Source organism: Varroa destructor, unplaced genomic scaffold, assembly GCF_002443255.2.
Source record: "Varroa destructor unplaced genomic scaffold, Vdes_3.0 BEIS01000007.1, whole genome shotgun sequence".
Lineage (NCBI taxonomy): Eukaryota > Metazoa > Arthropoda > Arachnida > Mesostigmata > Varroidae > Varroa > Varroa destructor.
The window spans coordinates 1,829,178-1,852,657 of NW_019211460.1; the positions used below are offsets into that span (position 1 = coordinate 1,829,178).

Below are 23,480 nucleotides of genomic sequence, written 5' to 3' on the forward strand. Positions count from 1 at the left end.
GAGGCTTGCCTTACCGATCCAATCCCCTCTTTGATTCCTGGATACACTATAATGTATTTATGAATCTGTTTTATAACCGAAAGAATCAGCTTTTTCGTGCTGTTAGGAATAGGCGATGGATGCATGCCTACTTCGCCAAACGGCCCGCCAAGATGCGTCACAACTTATCCCAAATACCCTGTATTTTTCAAACTCCCTTCACGCTCGCAGCAATTGGGCAGACTAGTCAGGCAGGATTATTAATGTAATACTCTAAAGCTTAGGTAAAAACCTTCACTATGTCCATGCAAGAAGGCTTAGATCCGCCCAAAATATAAACTAGATCGCTATGGCATGAAAACCCACCTCAGAATTTCGCCGTTATGCAAGGGAATCGTACACGAAATCAGCCAACTTTGGCAATTTTTATTCTACAATTCATCCTAGTCAATACATTTTTACATGAGATAAAAGATGTTACCAAAAACAATCTCTAGGAAAATATAATTATAGCTCAGGTACGCTTGCACGTAAGTCTATATTTGTTTCAAGTTGGCCGAGTGATATCAACTAATCGATGAAGGCGTAAGGACCTCGTGTTATTATCACGCATTAAATCCATAGTAAATGTCTAGAATTGGCCAAACGCGTATTCCCAACGCTCAGATAATATGCCACAAACAGTTGATTCGACGACAAACCCTTCCTTATTAGATTTCCTATAACGCTAATTGAATAAAATACTGGAGATACATAATGAAACACCGCTTTCTGATGCAGTCTATCGAGTGTAGCTCATGTGGTTACTCGTAGTAAGTACGGTTCTATGACTATGGATAATTTGGTAACATGTATTTGAACAAAAACGTCCGAAAAACCACGATGTCCGGTAACGCGGTCCCTGTGCAGGGAGACGTTGTTTCCTTATGTGTCGGAAGTCTTCGGTCACAAAATGTATTCGCACTAGGTGTCGCCACATTCAACAAATGCTGTTCATCGCCAATCATTGCAACAAGCCAGTCCCAGCTAGAGAATCAATGGCGGTCTCTTTTAGCTTCAAACTAGCCAATTACCTATTCCATCGTTGTTATCGTCGGCATCATTAGTTGCCGGTACGATATATATGACCATTTCGTGGTGTGACTAGAAGAATTACGGACAACCATTTCAAATTAAACTATTGCTACATCATTCTGTAAAGGATGGTGCCCATCACGACGGCGTAGAACGAACGTAACCAAAACAGCTTCACGTGCAAATGTGCTGACATGATCTGAAAAACCGCAGCCTCGGCAGCTGAATTGTACGACCCTTTATAGTTAATCGTTCGTTTTACTGGCATTTCGTCTGCTTATTTGTTTTCAACAAAATATGCAACTCCCGAAAATTGCGAGTGAGACGCTAATTGTTGTTGTTAGATGTGGAGAAATGCTTTTGACAAAATCACGTTTAAATTTTCTGCGCGAGGAAAAACAATAAACCCGTTTGCGATGCTCAGCGCTTCATACTTCTGCAATATCGAAACTCTTGTCCGAGAACCGCTCGCGAGAAAAATAGGTCGGTACCTGTTTTTTTTATTACCATCAGCAGACAAGAAAGAAATCTATGGACCTGCTGTGTTGCCTACGTGACTGCCTGTCTGGGACTTTGTGAATTACTTTATTTCCTGTAGATAATAAAGAAGGAAGATATTGTCTGACTGAATCTGAGGTGACGATATAAGTAGACAGTAATTCCTCTAATACTGGTAAGATACACGATAAGCTCAGTGTGTCAAATGTAGCATAACACATCAAAATCAAAGACCGTTCGTTTCATACAGGGGATCTTCAACTTTTAACGTAGCTAAAATGCCTATTGTTTCTAATCCGTCCACATTTTGCATGAACGCGGTAATAGCCAACGTAAAGACAACTGACCAAGCTGGATTTAGGTTTAAAAAGAAGGCTAACAAGAAGTTTGAATAAGTCGGATCCAGATTTGAAAAGTCAAGAATACTAACGTGCAGTTCGCAACTCGATGAGTGCTAGCTTCGAGATGGCTTTCGTGATCCGGGGCCTCATGGCACCGCTTCACATAGATGAGTTAAGTGTATGGGGTGCGAGTCTACTTGACAAGTTGCCAGTACTGATGTAAGGTTCTCATGTACGCGCTGTGCTAGAACTGCTGACTTGTACATCTTATATACAAGGCAGGCTAAGCATGGAGTACCTCTGGATCAGTGAAGGCTTCTGAAGGCACTAACTAATCCAGAAATCTATATTTTAACTTGCACTAAGCTTCGATCAGGCGTTGATCTGAATAAAGTCCCATTAATCCGTGCTTTAAAAATAATCACACTTACGTATTTTAGTACTGCAGAATCTTTTTGCGAGCATCAATGACTGCTCGTGTTAACAAAACAGAAGATTTATTATTGTACGATGAGCTTACGAAGATTTACACCTTAATTACTTAATGACATTTTTTTTTTATTGAATCAGTAATGCGTTCCTCAAGGTGCGCTCTTCGGAATATCCGTATCGAAGCCTGAATCTATCTACGAAGCTACGCGTTAGTCTCATTTTAATTACAAGTTAAACTTCATTTATATATATGACTTCGGACAAAAGGCAATTACAAGGTAGAAGCGACGTAGTAGTAGTAACAGTGTACGTTCTATCTACGTAACTGAGTTAAGCACGAAATAGATATGCAACATCTTAATATGATTTGTCTCATTCCTAAGCCCTCGTATTACCTTTACGGTTTTTGGCCCCATAGTTTGCCGTCGCAATTCAACGAGACTATTCCTATTTTAGAACAACCATTGATTGTCTCCCTTCCTCCCTCTGACAACAGGCGCTAGGGGCAGGCCAGACCAGGCCGTTTAGAGTGTTGTCTTGAGTGGCATAGCCCGGCGATGCTACAGGGGCAAGTAAGCGAACAGGTATTGTCATTCGACGTGACGCAGTTTGTTGCTGTCAATCAGTTCGCTTTTTACCAGCACGACCAGTCGTCGAGGGCCTCTTATAGCCGCGCAAAGATAAGATGGCGATAATTTACATGTTACTCGATAGAAATAGGCACTCCCTCTGGCAAAAATACACTCGCTTACGCGATGAGCGCGCGCGCTTACACGCAGATACTGGCAGACAGACAATAGCTCACATGTATAGGCCCACACGAATAGACGGGCGGACAAAGGTACAGATGCACACACACAAACACACATTCATACATGCAGATACGCACACACACACACACACACACAACACACACACACACACACACACACACACACACACACACACACACACACACACACACACACACACACACACACACACACACACACACACACACACACACACACACACACATACACACACACACACACACACACACACACACACACACACACACACACACACACACACACACACACACACACACACACACACACACACACACACACACACACACACACACACACACACACACACACACACACACACACACACACACCACACACACACACACACACACACACACACACACACACACACGCGAAGTCGTGTATCTACACGTAGAAAGAACAGACTGATGTTTCGAGACTAGCTCATCCGAGCTAGTTCATGCAAGGGAGTGAGTAAGAGATGTCCAAATGGACGATGGTGGCAATGGCAATGGACTTTGCCTACAAAGACGATGACAGGGCATTTTCAACCACCATTTGCCCAAAACCCTTAGGGATACGTTCACATTAGGCACCAGTTCAATACTTATTTTTCACTTCCTTTATCATCACACATACTTTGAAAATGTGAAGCCCTTCGATAGTGGCTGGTTGGCAGCACCGGAAACCCAGTTATTCGAGTAGAGGTTTTGTACTAGTATTCATTAGTTTTTCCCAGAGCCAATTATCATTAGTCAGTGGAGAACCTGACGTTTATTTGTTTCCTACGTTTCAACGGATAGCAGATCGGAGAGAGTAAGTCCAGTATTTGAAAATATATTATCTAGGCAGTTCTTCTCGGGTTGTGTGTTTGCAGTAATAGAAAATAAGTCAAAAGCTCCCTACAATATACATATATAATATAATATAATAGGGGCAATCATCATAGGACAATCATCATAGGAAGCCGGCTTTGACGCCATCTTACATTTTGATGTGTCAACGTCGTAAGCTAACCATTGCTGAGAGCTCAATGATCAACGAAAAAGGGTGCTCTTCTCTTTGTTGTAGCCTTTCTTTTTTCGAAGTTTCGTATCAGAGCCCGCGCCCACTTTGTTTGTTTTCCTTCTAGCAAAAGCTGATTACGTTTTGCGCGGTGGTTAGCCTCCAAGCACTTCATGGTTAACAGATGATAACGACCGTTTGTCTGAAAGAAAGTCTCACTAGATTTCATCGTGCCTGATTGTGTTATGATTTCAATTATCACCGTCGTCGTCATTGCAGTTACTCTATCTACAGCATCTAAGCGATTACGTGTCAGTGTTCATAGTTGTGCTGTTGTCATCCATGCATCAAAACGGTACACGACTCACCCCTGCCGCTTGTTCTTTAAGGCCACTATAGCGCCATCCACAATAGCCGTATCCTAAATTGGAATTGACCATATCGTGAAAGACTTGTGGTAAACAAAACTGCACATATCCGTGTGCACAATCCTGTCCTATGCATGACATCACACACCATCGTCTGTTGTCGTCCGCCTATTTCTGTACCGTGCCTTGTTGTTGTGATCTTGGACATTTATTTACCTTACATAAAAAGCTCATTAGTATCTTTTAGAAGTTATAATTGTTTATCTAATTATAATAAGCTGAAGGCCTAACTTGATTTTTTGTATTCACTGTCTTTGTTATATAGGTTCTTAAAGCTAAGAATGTGCTCTAACGAGGTTTTTGTCCTTACTTGGGCTGCTATTCAAGAAGATACTCGTCTCAAATTTGTTTATCGAATTTCATTAATTAAACACCTTTTTCCACAAGAAATATATATATATATATATATATATATTATTCAAAGAAATATTATATTGCCATTCAAATCCGATTTCGCCCACTATTTTTTCTTTCTTTAAAGCTCCTTTGCCCCGACCTACTTCCGTTTTCCGTCGTTACGCTTTGTACAACCTCTCGTCCCTTCGATCGTTTCGAAGCTATCGAAATTCCATTATTATTATTATTATTATGACAAATGCGGTAGGTTTTCACTAAATATTTCAACAAAGTGAGAAAACCCTACAAGCAAAATTGAGACGAGGACCTCCTATAATTTGCAGCTAAAAATCAGTTTACATAATGTGCATACTCTCAACGATATTTAGTGAACGCTTAATATGCTTTTCACGAGTGTCCTCAGTACAAAACATAAAATTCCACTCTACTTCATTTTATTGAAATATGTTTATATTCAGTCCAATATTTTAATACTTAGCATTTTTCATTTATTTCTTGATTTTCTCGACACAAGGGTGGAATATGCTCGAGGTTATGACGATAGATGCAGCCACTCAGAGCATTTTTTCTCAGAGAAGATACTGGCTGGAAAAGCCAAGACGGGCACCTGTTTTTCTATTAATGATTGCTTCTACCAGATGATCCGTCTTCGATATGTTTGCAGAGTTATTGTGTTTTCGACCTGAAATTTGCCTGATGAAAATCATTCTGAGCATTTCCTTCATCCGATTATGGCATATAACGACAGGTGTTATAAAGAGCGAATGACCAGTGATTGATGTACATAGTTTTCGTAATCCTTGTGGGGTATTTGCTTGATCGTAACAGATTCAAGGTATTTATTAATTCAAAACGTCGGGCCTTCTTTACTTGCTAATTTTACGGAATCGAACTATGCATTTTTCTCGCGATACTGTCATCCAGCTCCGCATCCATATATCAAACATGGCATCAACGATAACATAACGGCGTTATAAGCCCCCCAGATATTGCAACCGTTTGCCTCCTATGCCTATCAAGAAAGCAAGCATTAGAAGCGGATCTCTATCGGACAGTTATCTGTCTATTGGGTTTCGTTCTTGCCAAAAAGGGCTCTCTATCGGTGAACTTAGGTATCTATCTACTAGCCCCCTAACCCCCATTCTCGTATCGCTGTCCGTGTTGTCCGTTCCTACGTAAGCTCGTTCGTGCGAAAGAGCTATTGTTAATCTTCAACAGCTCGGCGACAGTGGCGACAACGACGGAGCTGACGAGCGTCGTTTGGTGTTTGTCAAATAGAAAAGAGCAAGCAGCGCTTTCCTTGTTGCTGCCCACGGCGCGCTTCTACCGAGTAAGTCTCTTAGTACTGGTAGCATGAAACTCTTGGCGTGTCGTTTCTCTTGCTACCTTTCAGCATCTGTCGTTCGGTCATCTACCTAACAGGCAATTGCGTTTCCGAGCGTTGATTGTTTCTACCTTCTTTATTCCGGTGTGTTTTTACGTTTCTTATTCTACTATCCTATCCTTTCCTCTCCCGCTGCTGCCACCGTCGCCGCCACCACCGCTGAGTTGAGCGATAGCGCGAATTAAAGTGAGTATGGTCCATGTCTTTGGACATGTGTGCGTGTGTGTGAGAGCGCGCGCGCGCGCGCGCGCGCGCGCGTAGAGTGCAAGAAGTGTGTCCGCGTGTTCTCCCTTTCTCTTCCCGTCAGGACGCGATGTCGTCGTGGATCTGCCTGTTGCCGACGCTGTAGTTCCTGCTTGCGTTATTGACCTGATTGGTGTATTTAGATATCTATCTGTCGCCAGAAGATCCTACCACGCGGCGTGCACTGTCTACATGGTGGTGATGACGATGTCATACCAGTGTGATGCTGTGCCTGCACCGTATTACCGTGCTGATTGCGTGTATAGTCCACCACGACAATTTCAAATATTAACCGCTGTGGGAGGGCGTGCGTGTATGTTTTTGTCTGTAGTTCGTTTATTGGGTCGTTGTTGAAGCATATGCTGCGGGGAAAAGCGCACAACGATGACGAAATCGTCACTGCAGGGAGTTGTAACAAAGAACACAGGCATTATGGCGGCGCCACTGGCGCTTTTGGCATTAACACTAATAACAGATGTGGAGCTATCGGTAGTTTTTCCAACATCTGTTACTGCTGCGTGATTTCGTTATGCCGCTGTCTTATTGCTTCTCTACTAACTACAACAGGATTGTGGCCGCTGTAGCGATGACGCCGGTGACATTAACAACATCAGCAAGATGAAGCGGTACCATAGCATTTCCCAAGTGAGAACATGTCCTTGTAGGAGGAAATAACAAAATACAATTTCGATCTGCGATTTTCTCTTTTTTTAATCTCTGCCCTTTCCTTACCCTTACCTTTTGAGGAAATGCTGTCTGTCGTTTGTATGGCTCCTACACATCTCATGTAAAGGCAAAAGGAAGTTGCTGACCTTTTGACAGTTTAGATCGCCCGTGAATAGAGAAACAACTACAAACCCTTCTGGGAAATCTCAATGCCCGTAAGATGATTGACTCAACCCAAGTTATCAGGACATTTTACTCACTTCACTTAGTATTGACTTCGTTGCAGACTATTGCTCTCCGCCAACACATAAACATAATTACATAAGCATCCACCTATTTTTTAAAAACCGTTGAGGAGCTGGCACGCGAAAAACACAAGCAAACAGATAAACTGTATCCGCTATATTGTGGCAGTTGAAGAAACTGCCACTCCAATGGGGCTTCATATCTTTTGGATAAATTTTTAACCAAATAATTTCATACTTTACTCATCTAACTGGTGTATTCTATCTTTTAAAATGTCGAAATTGTCGCCTCTCTCAAAATCGAGTATATATATATATATTATAGAACTTGTATAAAGGAGCGCAAACATATTATGACTCCGGCAAAAAAACGGTGTGTAGCTCAAAAAAGAGTTCCTTTCAGCAAATTATAATTTACGAAAGAAAGCAAGTACACATAAACGTCCAAAGAATTCACAACAACTATACATGCACTTCGTAGGACATTTTGTTTCACTGCTAATTACTGTCTAAATGAATAGGGTGTAAAACACCTTCGAAGAGGCTATAGCAGATATCTTTCTCAGGGACTAAACGCAGCAGCGTAATAACGAGTTAGGTATGGTCGTTTGCCGTGATCTGAACTTAGTTTTGCAAACCGTTTGCCTGTATCCCTCTATTGTTGAGCCATGTAATTACCATAACAGAGGTCTTTATCTACTCCAAGGCCGACTAATTGTCTTAATCTGATCTCATACCTGTCTTGTCCCTGTTGTGTATCAAATATTTCGGACCGAAGAAAGCGATTTAGAATTGCGGTTAGAGGATTAGCTGTGCTCTATGGAGCTAGATTCGTTCTCGACAAGACCAGCCCATACTGTCCGCTTCCGTTCAGTTTTGAAAAGTCAAGAGAGTAAGCTAGCGCGGAAAATATATTGTTTCAGTTACATTGTTCTTCTTCCTTCTATACGCAGACTAGTTAGCCACATGTTGCTCTCTCTGTTAATTTAAATTAGCTTTCACTCAATCAAGTAAATCTGACGATACATACTTTCATGTTAAGGGATTCTGCACATGTTTGCTGTTCATTGTCGTTGTAGGCAAAGCAAACTAGACTGGAGACTGTAAACCTATTTCGCCATAGTTGTGTCCGCTTATGTCCTCTTTTCTGCCCCAAATATTGCCTCAACCCGTGTCATCGTAACACATCGGTTCGTAAGCGATTTTCTGTACCTATCAGTGTTTTTTTCATTTAGAAGACCGTAATAGTCTTTTGCGCTAAAGTGAATCAAGTAATCGTCGAGCAGACAATAGGTTAATTTGTGTAGAACTGAGGCAGTAATCAATAAACTAGCTCTTGGAATGATTAGGATATATGGCGTGTACATGTTGGCTTGCTAGTAGATTTCCACCGAGCTAGATAACTGTTTTAGACCAGATGAAACTCGATTTCTACTTGTCATGACAAGCAGCGTCATATAGTATACATAGTTACGGACTTACGGGGAAGGGGGTGGAGGACAGACAAACGGTAACGTAAGGCGGATGCTCCCGCCTCTCTCTCAATAAGGAACAGTAAAACGAAGAGATCGCAAGATCGGAATCTCATCTCTCGTAGATATCAACGATGAGATACAGATGAGGAATATTACCACGGTAATGCAGCCGTAGAACTGTATCGGAACACTAGGCGTACATAGGTCATGATCTTAAAACGCTTATATCAATCGAGTCATTAGATCGATGCCATGATGTAATTTATTAATAATTCCTCAGTTTCTCTATTGAACTTTGCTAGATATCAATAAGGATAAGGCCAGAAAGGAGGATCCACACAAATGTACAGATGTACATTTCACGTTTCTACAATAGTTAGGATTTTGCGGATGTGCTAATTTTCGTATTGCCATGCATTCAGCTAGTTGCCTACCTTTTTATTATAGATTCGTTTATTTTGTATATAGGCCATATCTGCGGGCGTCGTTTTTTGGCGATCAGCGTGTAGCAGCACCTGTAGTCTGACGTTTTACGCCATTAGGCCAGATGTCATAGCTAATTACCAGACTTATCGTTCCTAACATCTCGAGGTCTGAAGTCCTCCCTTTCTCTAAAATCAACTATTTGATTCGCATTCGAGGTACGGTTGTGAAGGCTTTCGGCAATAACAAATAAGTTCATTCATACATAAGCCGTATGTGTATATCCGAAATCAGGCTTATCCGTCGAGAATGCTCATTCTGAAACGTTTCTGAGTGTGTAACTAGACTTACTCAAACACAACAATCGAACGAAGAAATTCATCAGAAACACGTCTAGCTTTAACCCCAGCGAATAAACGATCCGTACTTATTCAACACTGCTGTACCCAGCAGCCACTTTCACCAGGATTGTGGATGATGAAATTTATAAGAGCTCTGCGCAACCATATTTGCCATAGATGCTCTGCTGCTTGCCATTACATAACTCTTCCCAGAATTACTATCATCTTAAAGTTAAAGTGCCAGCAGTACTACAGCGCTCAGATGATGCTCACGTGGAATACATGCACACATGTACACACGAGGTCTTTAACGACGCATCGCAACATGATGACAAAAATGAAATGAGAGCACCAGCAGCAGCTTTGAGAACTCGATGAGCGAGCTTCTTGATCGTCTGAAGTCCGCATTTGTTCTCCTTTACAGACTATGTACAGTAGATCGGTAACTAAAAACGACTTTTGTAACGTTAATTCGTCCACATGTGCCTATTTCGAGACTGCGTAATATCATTCGTAATCCGATAAATATATAATAGGTTTTTTTTTTAATGTAAATTTGTTTAGTAACCTAATTAAAGAGACGCAGCACGAAAGAAAGATAGTAGCTTCTTTAACTTTGCGAAAATGCATTTCGTTAAATAATAATAGTCAGTGGTATCATGTACAATTTATTTCCCGCTCGTTATTCTCGAGGTTTATAATATGCATAGATAAACTGCTCTATGAAAATTACAAATTTGAGCAATGGTAGAAGTGTTTACTAGGGCTTTACGAAGGCATGACATACCTCTGCTTTTTGAAGTACAGAAGCATAGAAACTGCAGAGTCCGAGATAGAAGGACCAATCTTGGATACGCAGTAGATTATTTTTATCACATGTAAACACTTCCTACGGCATTCACTTGTTCGCGAGGTGAGGATCCGCTTGAACGAGCCTTAACGTAACCCTCATTGACACGTATTCTTCATACGAAGAAAGAACGTTGTTTTAGCAATTAGCTGTTTTTTTTCCAGTGATTTTTTCGTAATTTCGACATAAATAGTCATTCGATTGGCAGCTACCGTTATAAGGTAACATGTGCATGTTTACATGACACCTAAATAGCTTGGGCTAATTGTTACGTTGTTACCTGAAGACTTCCTAAATACGGAATGAAGGTAATCTCTGTGCTGGGTTTACTTTCACCGGGACGTCATCATGCTCATGGGAATTGTGGTCGCCATTTTTACGTTCTGCACAAATCGACTCTATACTAGAGCAGAATCAGCAATTCCCAATGCCGAATTACTGTTTACATAGTCAGTAGCAATCAACGCTTCACAGGTACACAAAATACTCAGAGCCATATCAAGTCAAATCTGGCTATTTTCAACATCGCAGTATTTGTTTGAGTGTTTGCTTATATTTTACCCGTTATAGAGGTTCATCGAACATCTTAAGAACCTATTATATATATATATATATATATGCTTGGACATCGCATAATCTTGAGTCGTCTCCGAACGAGTGAAGTGGTCGAATCTTATAGTTGATCTATCGTTGTTGATGCATAGTCAGCCCGTTTGTATCGTACGAACGATGTTTTTGAACCAAGGTTGTTTTTATATTTGGCGACGCATTGCCCAATTCTTAGTTTCGAACATAGTGATAACAATCACCAGTGAGTATTTCATATATGGTACACCCACAATAGCAAAAACTGTTTTTTATATGTTCTCTCAGGGTCTATACAGATCATAATGCATTACAAAACAAGTAAATCCCGAGATAAAACGCCTGCATAGTACCAACAGTAAATAGGTGTAACCATCTTATACTTACCTAAAAAAGCTTAGCATTTAAAAGCCGCGGGATTCAGTTTCGGTCTCAAGAGGCATGAGCTCACATTTCTATTTGCACATTTATGAAAATAATTTCAAACTAATCAATTCATCCTACATATATGATTCATGCCAGCTGACGTACCTAGACAAGGCTACTTTGGCAGTAACATAAACCCCCGAAAGGTTCTAGATGGTACCGTTTTTACGTTCCATCTCTAATAAGAATATGAAATTGTACGATATGAACACCTCGAATCACCGTAGGCCCTGTCTGTGGCCTGAAGGTGAGTGATGCCGTCTCGATAAAGGCAAACAAGCATAGCGGATAAATATTTCCCTCTTATGTGTTCGTCATAACCTGCTATTTGAAGTCTTAGATTCTGCATGATTCTGTCATAAATATGGTAACATTGTGTTAATTATATTCCATACTTTCTATATAGTGTTGATTTGGTACTAACTTGATTTGATACTAACATCCACTGGCGCAATGTCACATTGTTTACATCGAAAAAAAATTTAATTGGCTGGACAAAGTTGTATTTCGCATAGATTGCATTTTTGTGAGCAAGGGCGCAAGGTTCTTAGGGGCCTTTTGACATTAGCCTAATCGTTGGTACTGGCCTGTGAGATATATATTATTTGAATGTGGTTACCGTTTGCCTCGAAAGGTTAGAGAACGAAGGTGGCACGCCGGTTTCAAAGACGAGCAGGAAGCACTGGCGGTTTTACAACAATGTTATCGTTCTATATTTACAACATGGAGCCGTGGTGTTTTGCAGCCGTTGTCGGATACCTCTAGTGACATTTTATCGATCGTTTATTTGTTTGTATTGGTAACGGTATGTGTTCTTGAATCTGTATGCATGAGCTACCCTTTGTTGGAGATATTTCCCCTTTTTCCGCATTCAACAGAATACGTTGGGCCAATGTCTGGATCGGATGGGAGCCACTGTATTATCTCGATGGCCGAGGGTCGCTTCTACATGTGTAATCAACTTTTACATCCGCCTATCTCTGTTTCGATGTGTAACATATATATATATATACACTATCCGCTCCTCTGAATACACTGTAGGGTTCAGCTTGATTTCAGAAAAATTCATTCCTTTACCAATGACCATTCCTTTTTACAGCGAATAGAAGTAACGTTTGGTCTTACCGGTGGGCAACGTATTGTTCCTTATCTACTCGTTGACCATCAAAGTAGAGAAACTATCCTCAAATATCCTGCAAGTTTAGCATTAGTTTAAAATCTTCCATACAACCGGGCTTATCGATTCGAACATGGACGTGGCACAAAGCCAACACTTCCGTATTCACAACCGAGACAAAATGTGAAAAAAGTAGCTAATCGTTTTTGCTCAAATTGCGCCGAATAGTACGAAAGATACGGGCTCTTCGCCTCTAGATATTAATCTGTGTTCAAAAGCGTTCTCCCCGCAAACAAGTACTCACAGCAGAGATTCGGTCGATTCAATCCATCGGCGTTACTAATTTTTCGTAGAGTAAGTACGTGTTCGGATATTCGTGTTTTTAAAATCGTTTAATGATCGTTCGACGGCCTTCTTAAGTTTAGAGAAGTTTTACCGATTTACTAAAATACTGCTAATGCAAATCCAGCCTTCAGTTGTTGGTAAGTCCTTCGATTTGCAGAAATATATATGTTCATTCCCGAGAAATTGCAAATAGCCAAAATCGACGGTTCAGACAGCTGTTTCTATCACAATAGATGGCGTAGCTAGTAGTTCTTTTTATTGAAATGAAGAAGTTATTCAACGATCAGGCGACATGGCGCGTTGAGTCGACTCCGATTGAGTCTCGATAGGAAAAACGCTCTTTTTCTTATTGCCGTTCTAAACACTACATTTACCCATCCATCCATTTCCACGTCTCCCTCGAGTTTCTCTTCGTATGTTCTTTTCGCTCCTTCGTAGTACCAGCGCCACAACTATAGAAGTGTGAGCCTTGGTAGCAATTCGCATCACGTAAAGATGGCGCCAGCGTGTGTTACTGCTGCCGCTGATGATAGTACTAGGAAATAGTACTACTAGAACATCGGCTACTTGAGGCGAGCTGTTCCCTTGGGGACCGACTGTCTCTGGTACGCCTACTCGACCAGAATCAGCATCTCGGCCATCTTTACTGGCCCCTCCTCTGAACAATTAACGGGATAGGGAACTGTAAGTGAGCGAGTTATATCGAGAACACGCTCAACATACGTCAAGACTTTCACTGGCCATATTCTCTATTCTGAAGTGGCAATGACCGTACAGTTTCTGGCTTCGGGTCTGGCCTTTCCGGTACTCTATGAGGCGCCTGTCTACGATGAAGTATGTGAATAGCAGAAACATCAACCAACTACGTACGGTAGCCTATCGCTCGTGGCTCAAAAGGGCGATCGCTCTATTTCTTGTACTCAAAATGTCACCGTTAAAGAAGGCAATGCCTCCTTAACGCCTATTAGCTGTTGCCTATTAGCTACGTTGTTCTCATCGACAAATCCGCTAGAAGTATACAGTGGAAGTAGTTCTTTAATTTGGGACACGATAAAATCAAGTCAAAATGCTTGCATCGAAGAAATGAAGAGAACCACAGTTTCACAACGTATGACAACGTACGATTTTTGCGAACCGCATAACGAGGGCAATCATTATAATTTAATGAACGAATACGGCCTGTGCTTTTAGTCTATCTGCGTTATTCTTTTAATGTTTGTCTTAGAGCCGTTACATCACTGTACTATTTGCACTGTTTTTTTTTTTTTTTTTTATGTAGCACCGGGAGTCGACGTCAGCGTTTAACAAAGACTCTAACTGATAACCAAAACTTTGAATCTATGCGGTGTAGATGTTTTTTTTTTTAACGAAATGAGCCCTGCACGAATTCGCCAGCCTTGTACGCATCAGATGTGGCAGGATTTAAAGAACAGTTGGTGACTAAACATCTCATATAAAAACTTCTTTTAGCTTTATATTCCGGGATTAGTATTAGCAGACGACGTAGCTTTGACCGCGCACATCTATTAAGACGTCAAAGTCCTTTTCAATATTGTAACTCAATTTGCGAACAGTATTCAGAGAACATTTACCCTAAAAATTGCAATACTAACCTTCCCAAGAGAGGTAATCAATTTTAAAAGGACCCTGTAAACCCAAGCAAAGTTTAGAAATTTCGCTGGACTAAAACCATAACTCCGTGTCCAGGGAAGGTTAACGTACGACACATCTGAGATTTTCCTAGAGGACACGGGAAGGCCACACACAGCACCGCCTAACCTGATGTACGGAAACACGGTATCAGCAATGCCAATACTTAAAAGGCAAAAAAGTATTTGAAAGAAACTAAAAGGAGGTGGCTAAATGGGCGCTAGAAATACGCAGGATATTCCGTTGCGTGAAAATTCATAGAAAAAGGATACAATCCAGCGCTTTAAAAAGTGTAGCAAAATGCCCACTTTACTTAAAATATGGAGCCACTAACTTTTTGAGAAAATAACGGCAACGCCACATTAACGATTACTCAAGTACACACTAAAACAGATAGGATCCTTTAATCGTAGATAAATCAAAAGAACCGCATAACTGGAAAAGCTATACAAGTTTCAAGATTTTGGGTTCGCTTTTGATGAACCAAGAGCTATGTCTGAAGCGGTATCACCCAGTAAAAATGTTTGCAAGGAGTAAATGAACGTACGACGACCCCGCAATGAGAAAGGTGGTGGAAGCGTCTCACAGCTAGTATAGACACATGCGGAAATGCAACCCGAACGAGAGACACCCTGAGCGTACGTAAGTAGATTATCAAGAGTGGGATAGAAGCAAACGCATAGAAGATGGATACAGGTCGCCATGGCTAAACGAACACTTGTAGCGGCTGGAACTATTGTGTAGGGGATCTTGGAGTCTGATACTCGAAAAATCCGCTGAGCTAATTACCCCATTAACTCGAGTGGCATAGCACAAGACTGTCATATAGGGAAACACTGTCCTAATACATTGCCGATACGTCGAAGTACGTACTATCATACCATGCCGTCTACACCGCTGGACGACGTAGGCCAAAGTATTTAGAAAAATCTATCTGAAATTGTAGTTCGGAAAATATTTCTTCAAATATTGTTGTTGTCCTATCTGAGTCAAATGTTCTCATTTTTAATAGGGCAGACAATCGACTTTATTTAGTGACAAATCTAATTGACTTGATGTTTGTACTGTAATTGATTGCTGTGCATCGTCTCTTATTGCTTACACAATTCCCAGAGGTTTGTTGAATAGAAAATATCTATTACATATCAGAGGATGCTAATTTTCATTGCAAAAAAGGGTCGTTGTCGCCTCTGCATTTCAACAATTCATTGCAGCCTCAGTCACCGGCTTGCCTCGTCTCCGAATCTCTTTATCTCTGTTCAACCCGACTGTTGGATGCAAACGTGTCCAGCATGCACCGGCTTGAACGATGTGAGGCAACAAATAATCGAGTAATCCTGATGACAGTTTCCCTCGCTCGCTTAAACCTTCTTCAACGATATTGGACGGCTGGTGATAACAGTGCAATGTCGTCCTGCCTCTGTGTTTCCTTCGCTTTGTAGTCTCTCCCTTCCAATTGTCATGCTCTCCGTAGCGGCCCTCAGTATCTCAGTTAATTGCTGTGTTGCTGTATCTCTATTCATTGCGTTTCTCTTTCTCTTTTTCAGCCGTTGTTTGCCCTCCCCACATTTCGCCGGCGATGCTAACAACAACCGCGGTCCTCCCGGCCACTCCGGGCAGCCACGCGAGCGCGCCCGCCACGACCAGCTGCGGTTCCGCCAGTAACAACTCCCTTCCTGGCACGACCAGCTCCTCGCCACCAGCACCGCTATCAACATTACTCCAGCCGCCGGTGATTTTAGTATGTCCCCCATCCACATCATCGTCGGCTGAAAGGCCATCTTTCGACGTCATCGAGAAAACCCCCCGCGCGACAACCACGACTGCTGGTAGTAGTAGCAGTAACGGCACTGGCAGCGGTGTCTCCTTCGAGTATATTGATAACGGTGACAATAGTTCGATCAGTAGGTCGAATGATACATCTGCTACAACTTACTCGAACTGTATTGAGTCCACGTTACAGCAGTCGTTGCCGGCACTAATAATTAGTTCCTCTGAGTTGAGCAAGTCCGAATCACTGGGTTCAGCGCAGATGCCAGCATTTTCAGTATCGTCGCCAGCAACAGCCATACCTACAGGGGCGTCAACTTCTACGTCTACTTCAACCTTATCGACATCACCGTTATCCTCATCATCCGGAAGTGAATCGAGTGGCGGTCCTCGAGTTCGTCGTAGGGGCACAGCGAACGGCATGTCTCTTGAGCTGTACACACAGCAGCCGACGCAGGTGTTTCGGCTACCAGCAGCGGCTCAAGACCCAACGCCTGCTGCAACCTTGGGCCAGATGTTAGATTGCCGTTTCCCCGCTCAAGCTCATGACACAACGAGTATCTATGTGGCTGCTCAGAGGCGGCAGCGCCTGCAAAAGGAAAAAGAGCCTACTAGACGGTCATCAACAAATGTTCCGCCATCAAAAAGTTGCTTATCACCTAACTCGTCTCGCTCAGAGCCAACGTCACCAACAAAAGTCAAGCGTAAAGTGTCGTTTGCCGACGACAAGGGCCTTTCGCTAACTGAAGTCCGAGTGATGAAAAACGAAATTAATGAGCTGCCTCGTTGGACACAGCAGCTACTCTTCCAGTCACTTCCGACGCGCAACGAAAGCACCGTTATCAACACATGGGATCCTTTGTTTCCGCAACCTGCTTCAGATTATCTCGCGTTCCGGAAGCGCATCGAGGAAAACAACGTGGCCCTGGAAAACGTCATCGTTAAGAAAGATGACGACCTCCTGACTGGTACGATTAAAGTAAAAAATCTCACCTTCGAAAAACACGTGTTTGTGCGAGCGACGTTTGATTGCTGGGCAAGCTACTGCAACTATCCGGCAATTTTCGTCTCTCAAGGCACGTGTCCCGTGCCAGCGCTCTTTGATACGTTCTCATTTAGTATCAAAGTACCAGCGAGCGCCGCACGATATGGCATCATCGAATTGTGTGTCGGTTACAAAACGCCCCACAGAGAATACTGGGATAGTAATGGCGGTAAGAACTACAAGCTTGCCTCGGTGACACGCCGAACCTCAGACAACACTTCTCCAGTAGTGGCTGCGACCCAAGTTGGATTTATTCCGCCTGTGCATAAACTTGCCTCCTACTCTACCTCGGACATTGCTGGTTGGACCGATTTTTCATCGTGGAATCAAATCCTTTCGCAGGGGCCGTATTGGTAAATCAGACAAAGCGTACAACAGATCACATCATGATTGCGAACCGACCAAGTACACGAAAAATATTGAATCGTTTCAAAAATCTATTGTTATCTATTCGCGCTTTTCAGTGAAAAGTAAAAAATTTCATACAGTTTTCCCGTCAGAGAAAATTTACCGATGCCTTTTCAAGTAGACTTCCATCGTTGTCAGGAAAGGTAGTGAAACTGTGGTCTTTCTGTAGAAGAGCCTGTTACTTCTGCAAATCAAACAATGGAAGCAGCAACCTACATATGGTGATGATTAACTTTATTATTATGGTTGTTACTTCTACAATAATACAATTTGTATTTAATAGTAGTGTGTTGGTTAGTAAGTGTGGCAAAGAATGCGTTTCTGTAGGCGCCAGTATTTAAACGTGTAGACCCACTGATCGACGCACGACAATAAACCACAATGACAACTAAACAAAGAGGACTACTTGTGCGGCTATTTTGGACCATGCATTGCTGGCATGGATTAAGGCCACAAAACTGCAGCTACTGCGCCGAGATGGCTGAAGACCCCGCCTTACGTTGCTAAAAGAGGAGGCTTTATCACCCAAACCCGGCAGTTCTTTGATTATCAACCGTGTGGCTTGGCAGTCAGTCTTAAGCACGCACATATCCTCCCGCGATCGATCCATCGACCAATTGGTGTAATACAGTCAGTTGAGTACTAATATAAGAGGACGTTTGCTGACCATGGAAAAGCAGGCGTCCGGCTAGTGAAAGCAAAGGTGTAGATAGCTGGTGACGGGACGATGACACAAATGAATGCTCTCCCTCTCTAGAGCGTCCACCTCGTCCTTACATGCTACCACACTCGCCATATGTATGGATTATATGGGGCGTGCATATCTGATGGCGCCTGTGCACGCTGGCTAGCATATAAGTCAATGAATGATTTCCCCAGATAGAAGCACCCCACTTCCTTATAGGTATCAAAGGTGACGGGAGTGCAGAAGAAATAGGCCCCGAAAATCGCACATCACAAAGCACATTTTATTAGCGCTTACGTCCTGCTTACACCTATTTGATATTTATTAAATAGCTGAATTATCGCAGAACATTTGCCTAAGTGAACATCAAAGGAATATTTCTAAACGAGATCAACTATTTGGTTTTTAGTCCAAACATAGAATCGATGGTATTTACTTAGTACGAACTTTGAGTATATTCGCTTATAATAATTGTCCCGGAAAAACTTTGCAGTCATCTAAGATCCTCGAACTTAGCCGTCGGGATCCGTATCGAATGCAGGCGAAGATATTCGAGCACGCAGAGCGTCTGACACTCATTGTGTTTGTAATAATAGGTATGACTGAGGATTTCCATATCCATGGGACCTTGTAACACCTTTAAAACGTATTAGCCTGTGTAAACAGCGATGACTAAGCCAGGACAAATTGAAATGCTGGAAAATAGTTCAAGCACACATTTACACACATATATAAATTACTGGACTTACATCGATTAATGCGAAGGGCATTTTCGCAAAAAGCTGAAAACTTAAATCTGTGGGAAACACATGACATGTGTTTTGAAAGGTTATCTCTGATGGCCTTAGTAGCAATAATATCTGTGAAATAGCCAGAAACTTATAGCTGCCGAGGAAGACAGTTCATGGAGGTTATAAAAAATCCTGAACGATATTCTTTAAGGTTGCGAGAATCAAAATAATTACATTTCTATATATTTCTATCTTACACATTTTATTATAATAATTGCTCAGGGCAGCACTTACAGAACTGTGTGACCTTGAGGATCGTATCTTCTATATTCGAGGTTGTTTTATTTCGCATATGGGATAAAGCGAATACTTCCAATGTATAGTAAGGAAAACCTGTGCATAATTTGAAAAATAGTACACTCATTGGCTTCATTAGCCACCGTAAAGGCAAGATGTTACACAATAGTTGTTAACGGACATTTACGATGCAACAACAGTCCTTGAGAGGCAGCTTTAAAATACGTACACTACGTGCTCTCTTCTGTAAGTCGACAAAAGAGGGAGAATGCTTTGCTACAAGAGAAACAACAGAACTGGGAAAGAATTGTCTCAACGACGATGACAGATAAATCTAAACAAAATAATCACTATGATAAGCGATGAATAACACTTTTACAGATTAGATTCGGCATCCGCTCTGAACTGATGCCTTATATATACACACATATATATCCCTTCTAGCTAATCCAGTAATACGAAATACACGACTTATACATCTGCGTAGAACATTATTTCTAGACAAATGAATTTAGCAGCTACAACAACAAGAGAGTCAAACATCAATAGCTTTAAAAAAGTGAGAGAAAGTGACGACTGGGACATCGTACAGTTTCGACGATTAACTCAATTTTTCAGTAAAATGAAATGTGTAATCAATGAAGCAGTAGCAAATTCTTCAAGTGTACATATAATTAGTATAGCGATTCAAACTGTAATCTAAAAAAAGCAAGCAAAACACGGTGATGCTATTGGCGAAGATAAGATAGAAAGACTAGCAAAACACATGTGAAATGTTCCTTCACATGTCGTCTTGCAAAGACTGCCATGATAATACAACATTGATCTGCACCACAACACACACACAGACATCGTTTTCTGCATATATATATATATATATATAGAAAATGATGTATGCAGAAAAGTCTACAGTGGTGTACTATATGTTGTATATCCGTGGCAAATTTGCGTTACGACTAAATGAACGAAAGATTTACTTTTAAAGAATTTTTCGAATGATTTAAAATAATTTAAAAAAATCATAATGCACGTATACGTGAGTGACGATAATAGAAAGGTGAGGTAACTTAATTATAGCTACTGCAAGAAGGTGTGTGATATTTCTTATCGTGGACGAATAACAGACATCAATGAATTATATCTTTAAGACACCATATAAATGAGATACGTAACAATTGTTTTTATAGAGTATCTAGCATATAATGGACTCCCTATATGTGTACTGATGTGCCTTCAATGTGTGACATATGTTAAATATCTAAGTAGTAATGATATCGTATGGCATCATCCATTGCTACCTTCTGACGTATCAGAGGCATTAATACTTGTACCATCCGTGGTGAAGATATTCTAATACACATGTGCAGCTACAAACCTTATTATATTTGTATGCTACGCTACAGGTTTACTTACGAAATACATGGACCGAAAAGGTCTCCGATATACAAATCTATGCATGCACACATACATAGGAAATTCAATTTTGGTTACCATATGGTAACAAACGCCATGCGGTAGAATTTTTAAGGAAGGAATGATGATATTATATATTATAACGTCGAAATGAAAATGATGGCAAGCGTTTTATGAGAACAAAGTTTAGTTTTAGCTTCGTTTCTCTGTGAGTGAGTTTGACTGGTAAGATGATGGTGCATCGCATACATATACAGCCAAATACAATAACACACATTGCTATACTGTTTAATGTATGTCTAAGAATTACTGTGCAAGGCTTTGGCCTGAAAGCAGAGCTAACGACTGCTAGAGGTTATGGTAGTTAGTTGTTAAAAATCCATAGGTCATATGGAACGGACTACTGGTTCTAGTAAAATTTCATTGAAACATGCTCAAAACGTAATTATCTAGAGGAAAAAATTATTTTTTTCAAAGGCCTCCATGAAACAAAATTATGTTTCTTGAGCCAATGAGTAGAGATGAAATAAATCGTGTTACATATAATAAATTATAATTGCTTTTTGCTTCTAGAACCTATATAAACAGGCTAACAAACAGCTCAGGGTAAAGACGTATATGTTCTAAGGTTTGGGGTTCCCTATTTGACGATAGGCTCACCAGATTAGCCGCTAGCTAGTTTCTGCTGAGTTGAATAATAAGATCTTGAGACACAAATAGTAGGACCTATTAAGATGTTAGTCGCATAATACACTGTTCAAACAATATTCGGACTAAGCAAAAAAAAAGTCACGCGTCCCACTTTCGTGCCGTCCAGCGTCATTCGGTTTTCATGTTATTCGATCCGATATATCTCCTGTATCGAAGAACCTGTGACCGCTCGTTAACTATATATCCATATACACACAACTATGAATCTCCCGCGTATTTTAGCAACTACTTAGTGTTCTAGGGCCCACTATCAGTAGTTGTCTAGAGTACATATAGATATTATTAAACATTTACAATAGTTTTTTAAGGTAGTTGTATGTTCTTTTATATTAAACAGGTTCGAATGCCTCAAAATCAAAATTACGTTCTTTTTCTATGTACAAAGGAGCTGAACGGAGTATTTTTAATATAAAAAAGACAAAGTAGAAGGCTATCGCGAATAATATAGCAGCGCTGCGTTGAAGATGTACATGATCCGAAAACTAACTTCGCTATTCTGATGTTTCCTATACATGAAAAAGCTAATCAACCAATCGCTAGTTTCCAGTTGGCGCGGTGTCCCTATAACCATTGATGTGAGCCTATGCCTTGATGCTGGTTTTCAATGAACCAGCTGGTAAATTCGCTTCTTTATTGACTTCTACTTTTGAGACCAAAATGTCTAGAGTTAAAGGGAAACGCTCAAAACTGGCTTTAAAATCCATTTTGATTTCCGTACTTCTTTTCACAGGACAGCTGACATTACTTACTCGTATAACTGACGGAGTTGTGTAAAAAAGAATTTTGCTGGCTTCAGGAATGTAGAGTTCAAGCTTTTCCGCAAGTGGATGATACATTGAAGTCGGCGCATGACTTATGACTAACCGTACGACCATGTGAAGACTACGATACATTCTACAGCTGAAAGTAGTAAAGGTCAGCCGTATTTTGAGGCACATGTATAAACGAAGGAAACAAGCGCTGTTTTTTGATGTGACAACCAATACTGATTCGCCGGAACGTTGAGTAAGGGTCCCCAAAAATGACAAACAATACGCCGTTCTATAAACGCATTTCTGAATGGCTAATTGTGCTTCTAAGATAGATGAGACACTGAACACACCTATTAGGTTACTACACGTGACTTCGCAATTTAAATCAAGCTTATGCAATTTCATCAGCACATCTTCTTAATAATGCAGCCTGAATAAGTTCTTAGTAAATAACTACCCTCAACTGAGTTAATAACCTCAATTAGGAACATCTTATTTAAATAGCAGTAGGGTTTGAATAATGCGTAATCTAATATACGTATGCCTCCGTATTATCTCAGACACACTAACGTGTTTCCCGATATTTAATTACGAAAATAATTCTTTTCTTTGCTGATACAAGCAAGCGTAGTTTAGTTGGTCTAATTTTATATTTGGGAACCATATATGGACTTCTCCATGTCATATCTTTTCACCTTGGCATAAATTATTACATTCGTATTAAGAAATACTAGGTCATTATCTTCCAAGTGACCCGAAGTACTGTCGACATGCAAATGCGTCCAACGGCGCAGATTGTTTTCAAAGCTCTATGGGGCAAAGAGCGATGTGCCCGCTAACAAATGGATCAGTTAGGGCCATTTTCATCTGTAACAAGTAGACGGAACTAAGCGGAAGGACTTCCAGTAAAAAAGATTGGTTACAAGCATTTAGAATACCATTGGTCTTCGTTGTTTGCTTGTCTAACTAGTATATATTCGAAGAAATCAGTT

General features: G+C 41.0%; 1 protein-coding gene across 7 annotated transcripts in view; it reads left to right on the top strand.

Moving 5' to 3' along the window:
- The window catches only part of LOC111254534 (uncharacterized), a 41,529-nt gene extending 19,948 nt beyond the window's left edge, over positions 1-21,581 (top strand). The window contains exons 1-3 of one of the 7 annotated variants that reach the window (XM_086975316.1): positions 1,335-1,536; positions 8,544-8,654; positions 16,224-21,581. In XM_086975316.1, the coding sequence (XP_086831442.1) occupies positions 16,256-17,848 (1,593 nt within the window). In that variant the 5' untranslated portion in view covers positions 1,335-1,536; positions 8,544-8,654; positions 16,224-16,255 and the 3' untranslated portion in view covers positions 17,849-21,581. Of the gene's footprint in view, positions 1-1,333; positions 1,537-3,678; positions 3,953-4,468; positions 4,497-6,135; positions 6,257-8,543; positions 8,655-16,223 lie in introns of those variants that run through there. The other 6 variants (XM_086975317.1, XM_022815472.2, XM_022815473.2 and 3 more) reach the window with 6 other exon arrangements.
- Positions 21,582-23,480: the final 1,899 nt, after the last annotated feature.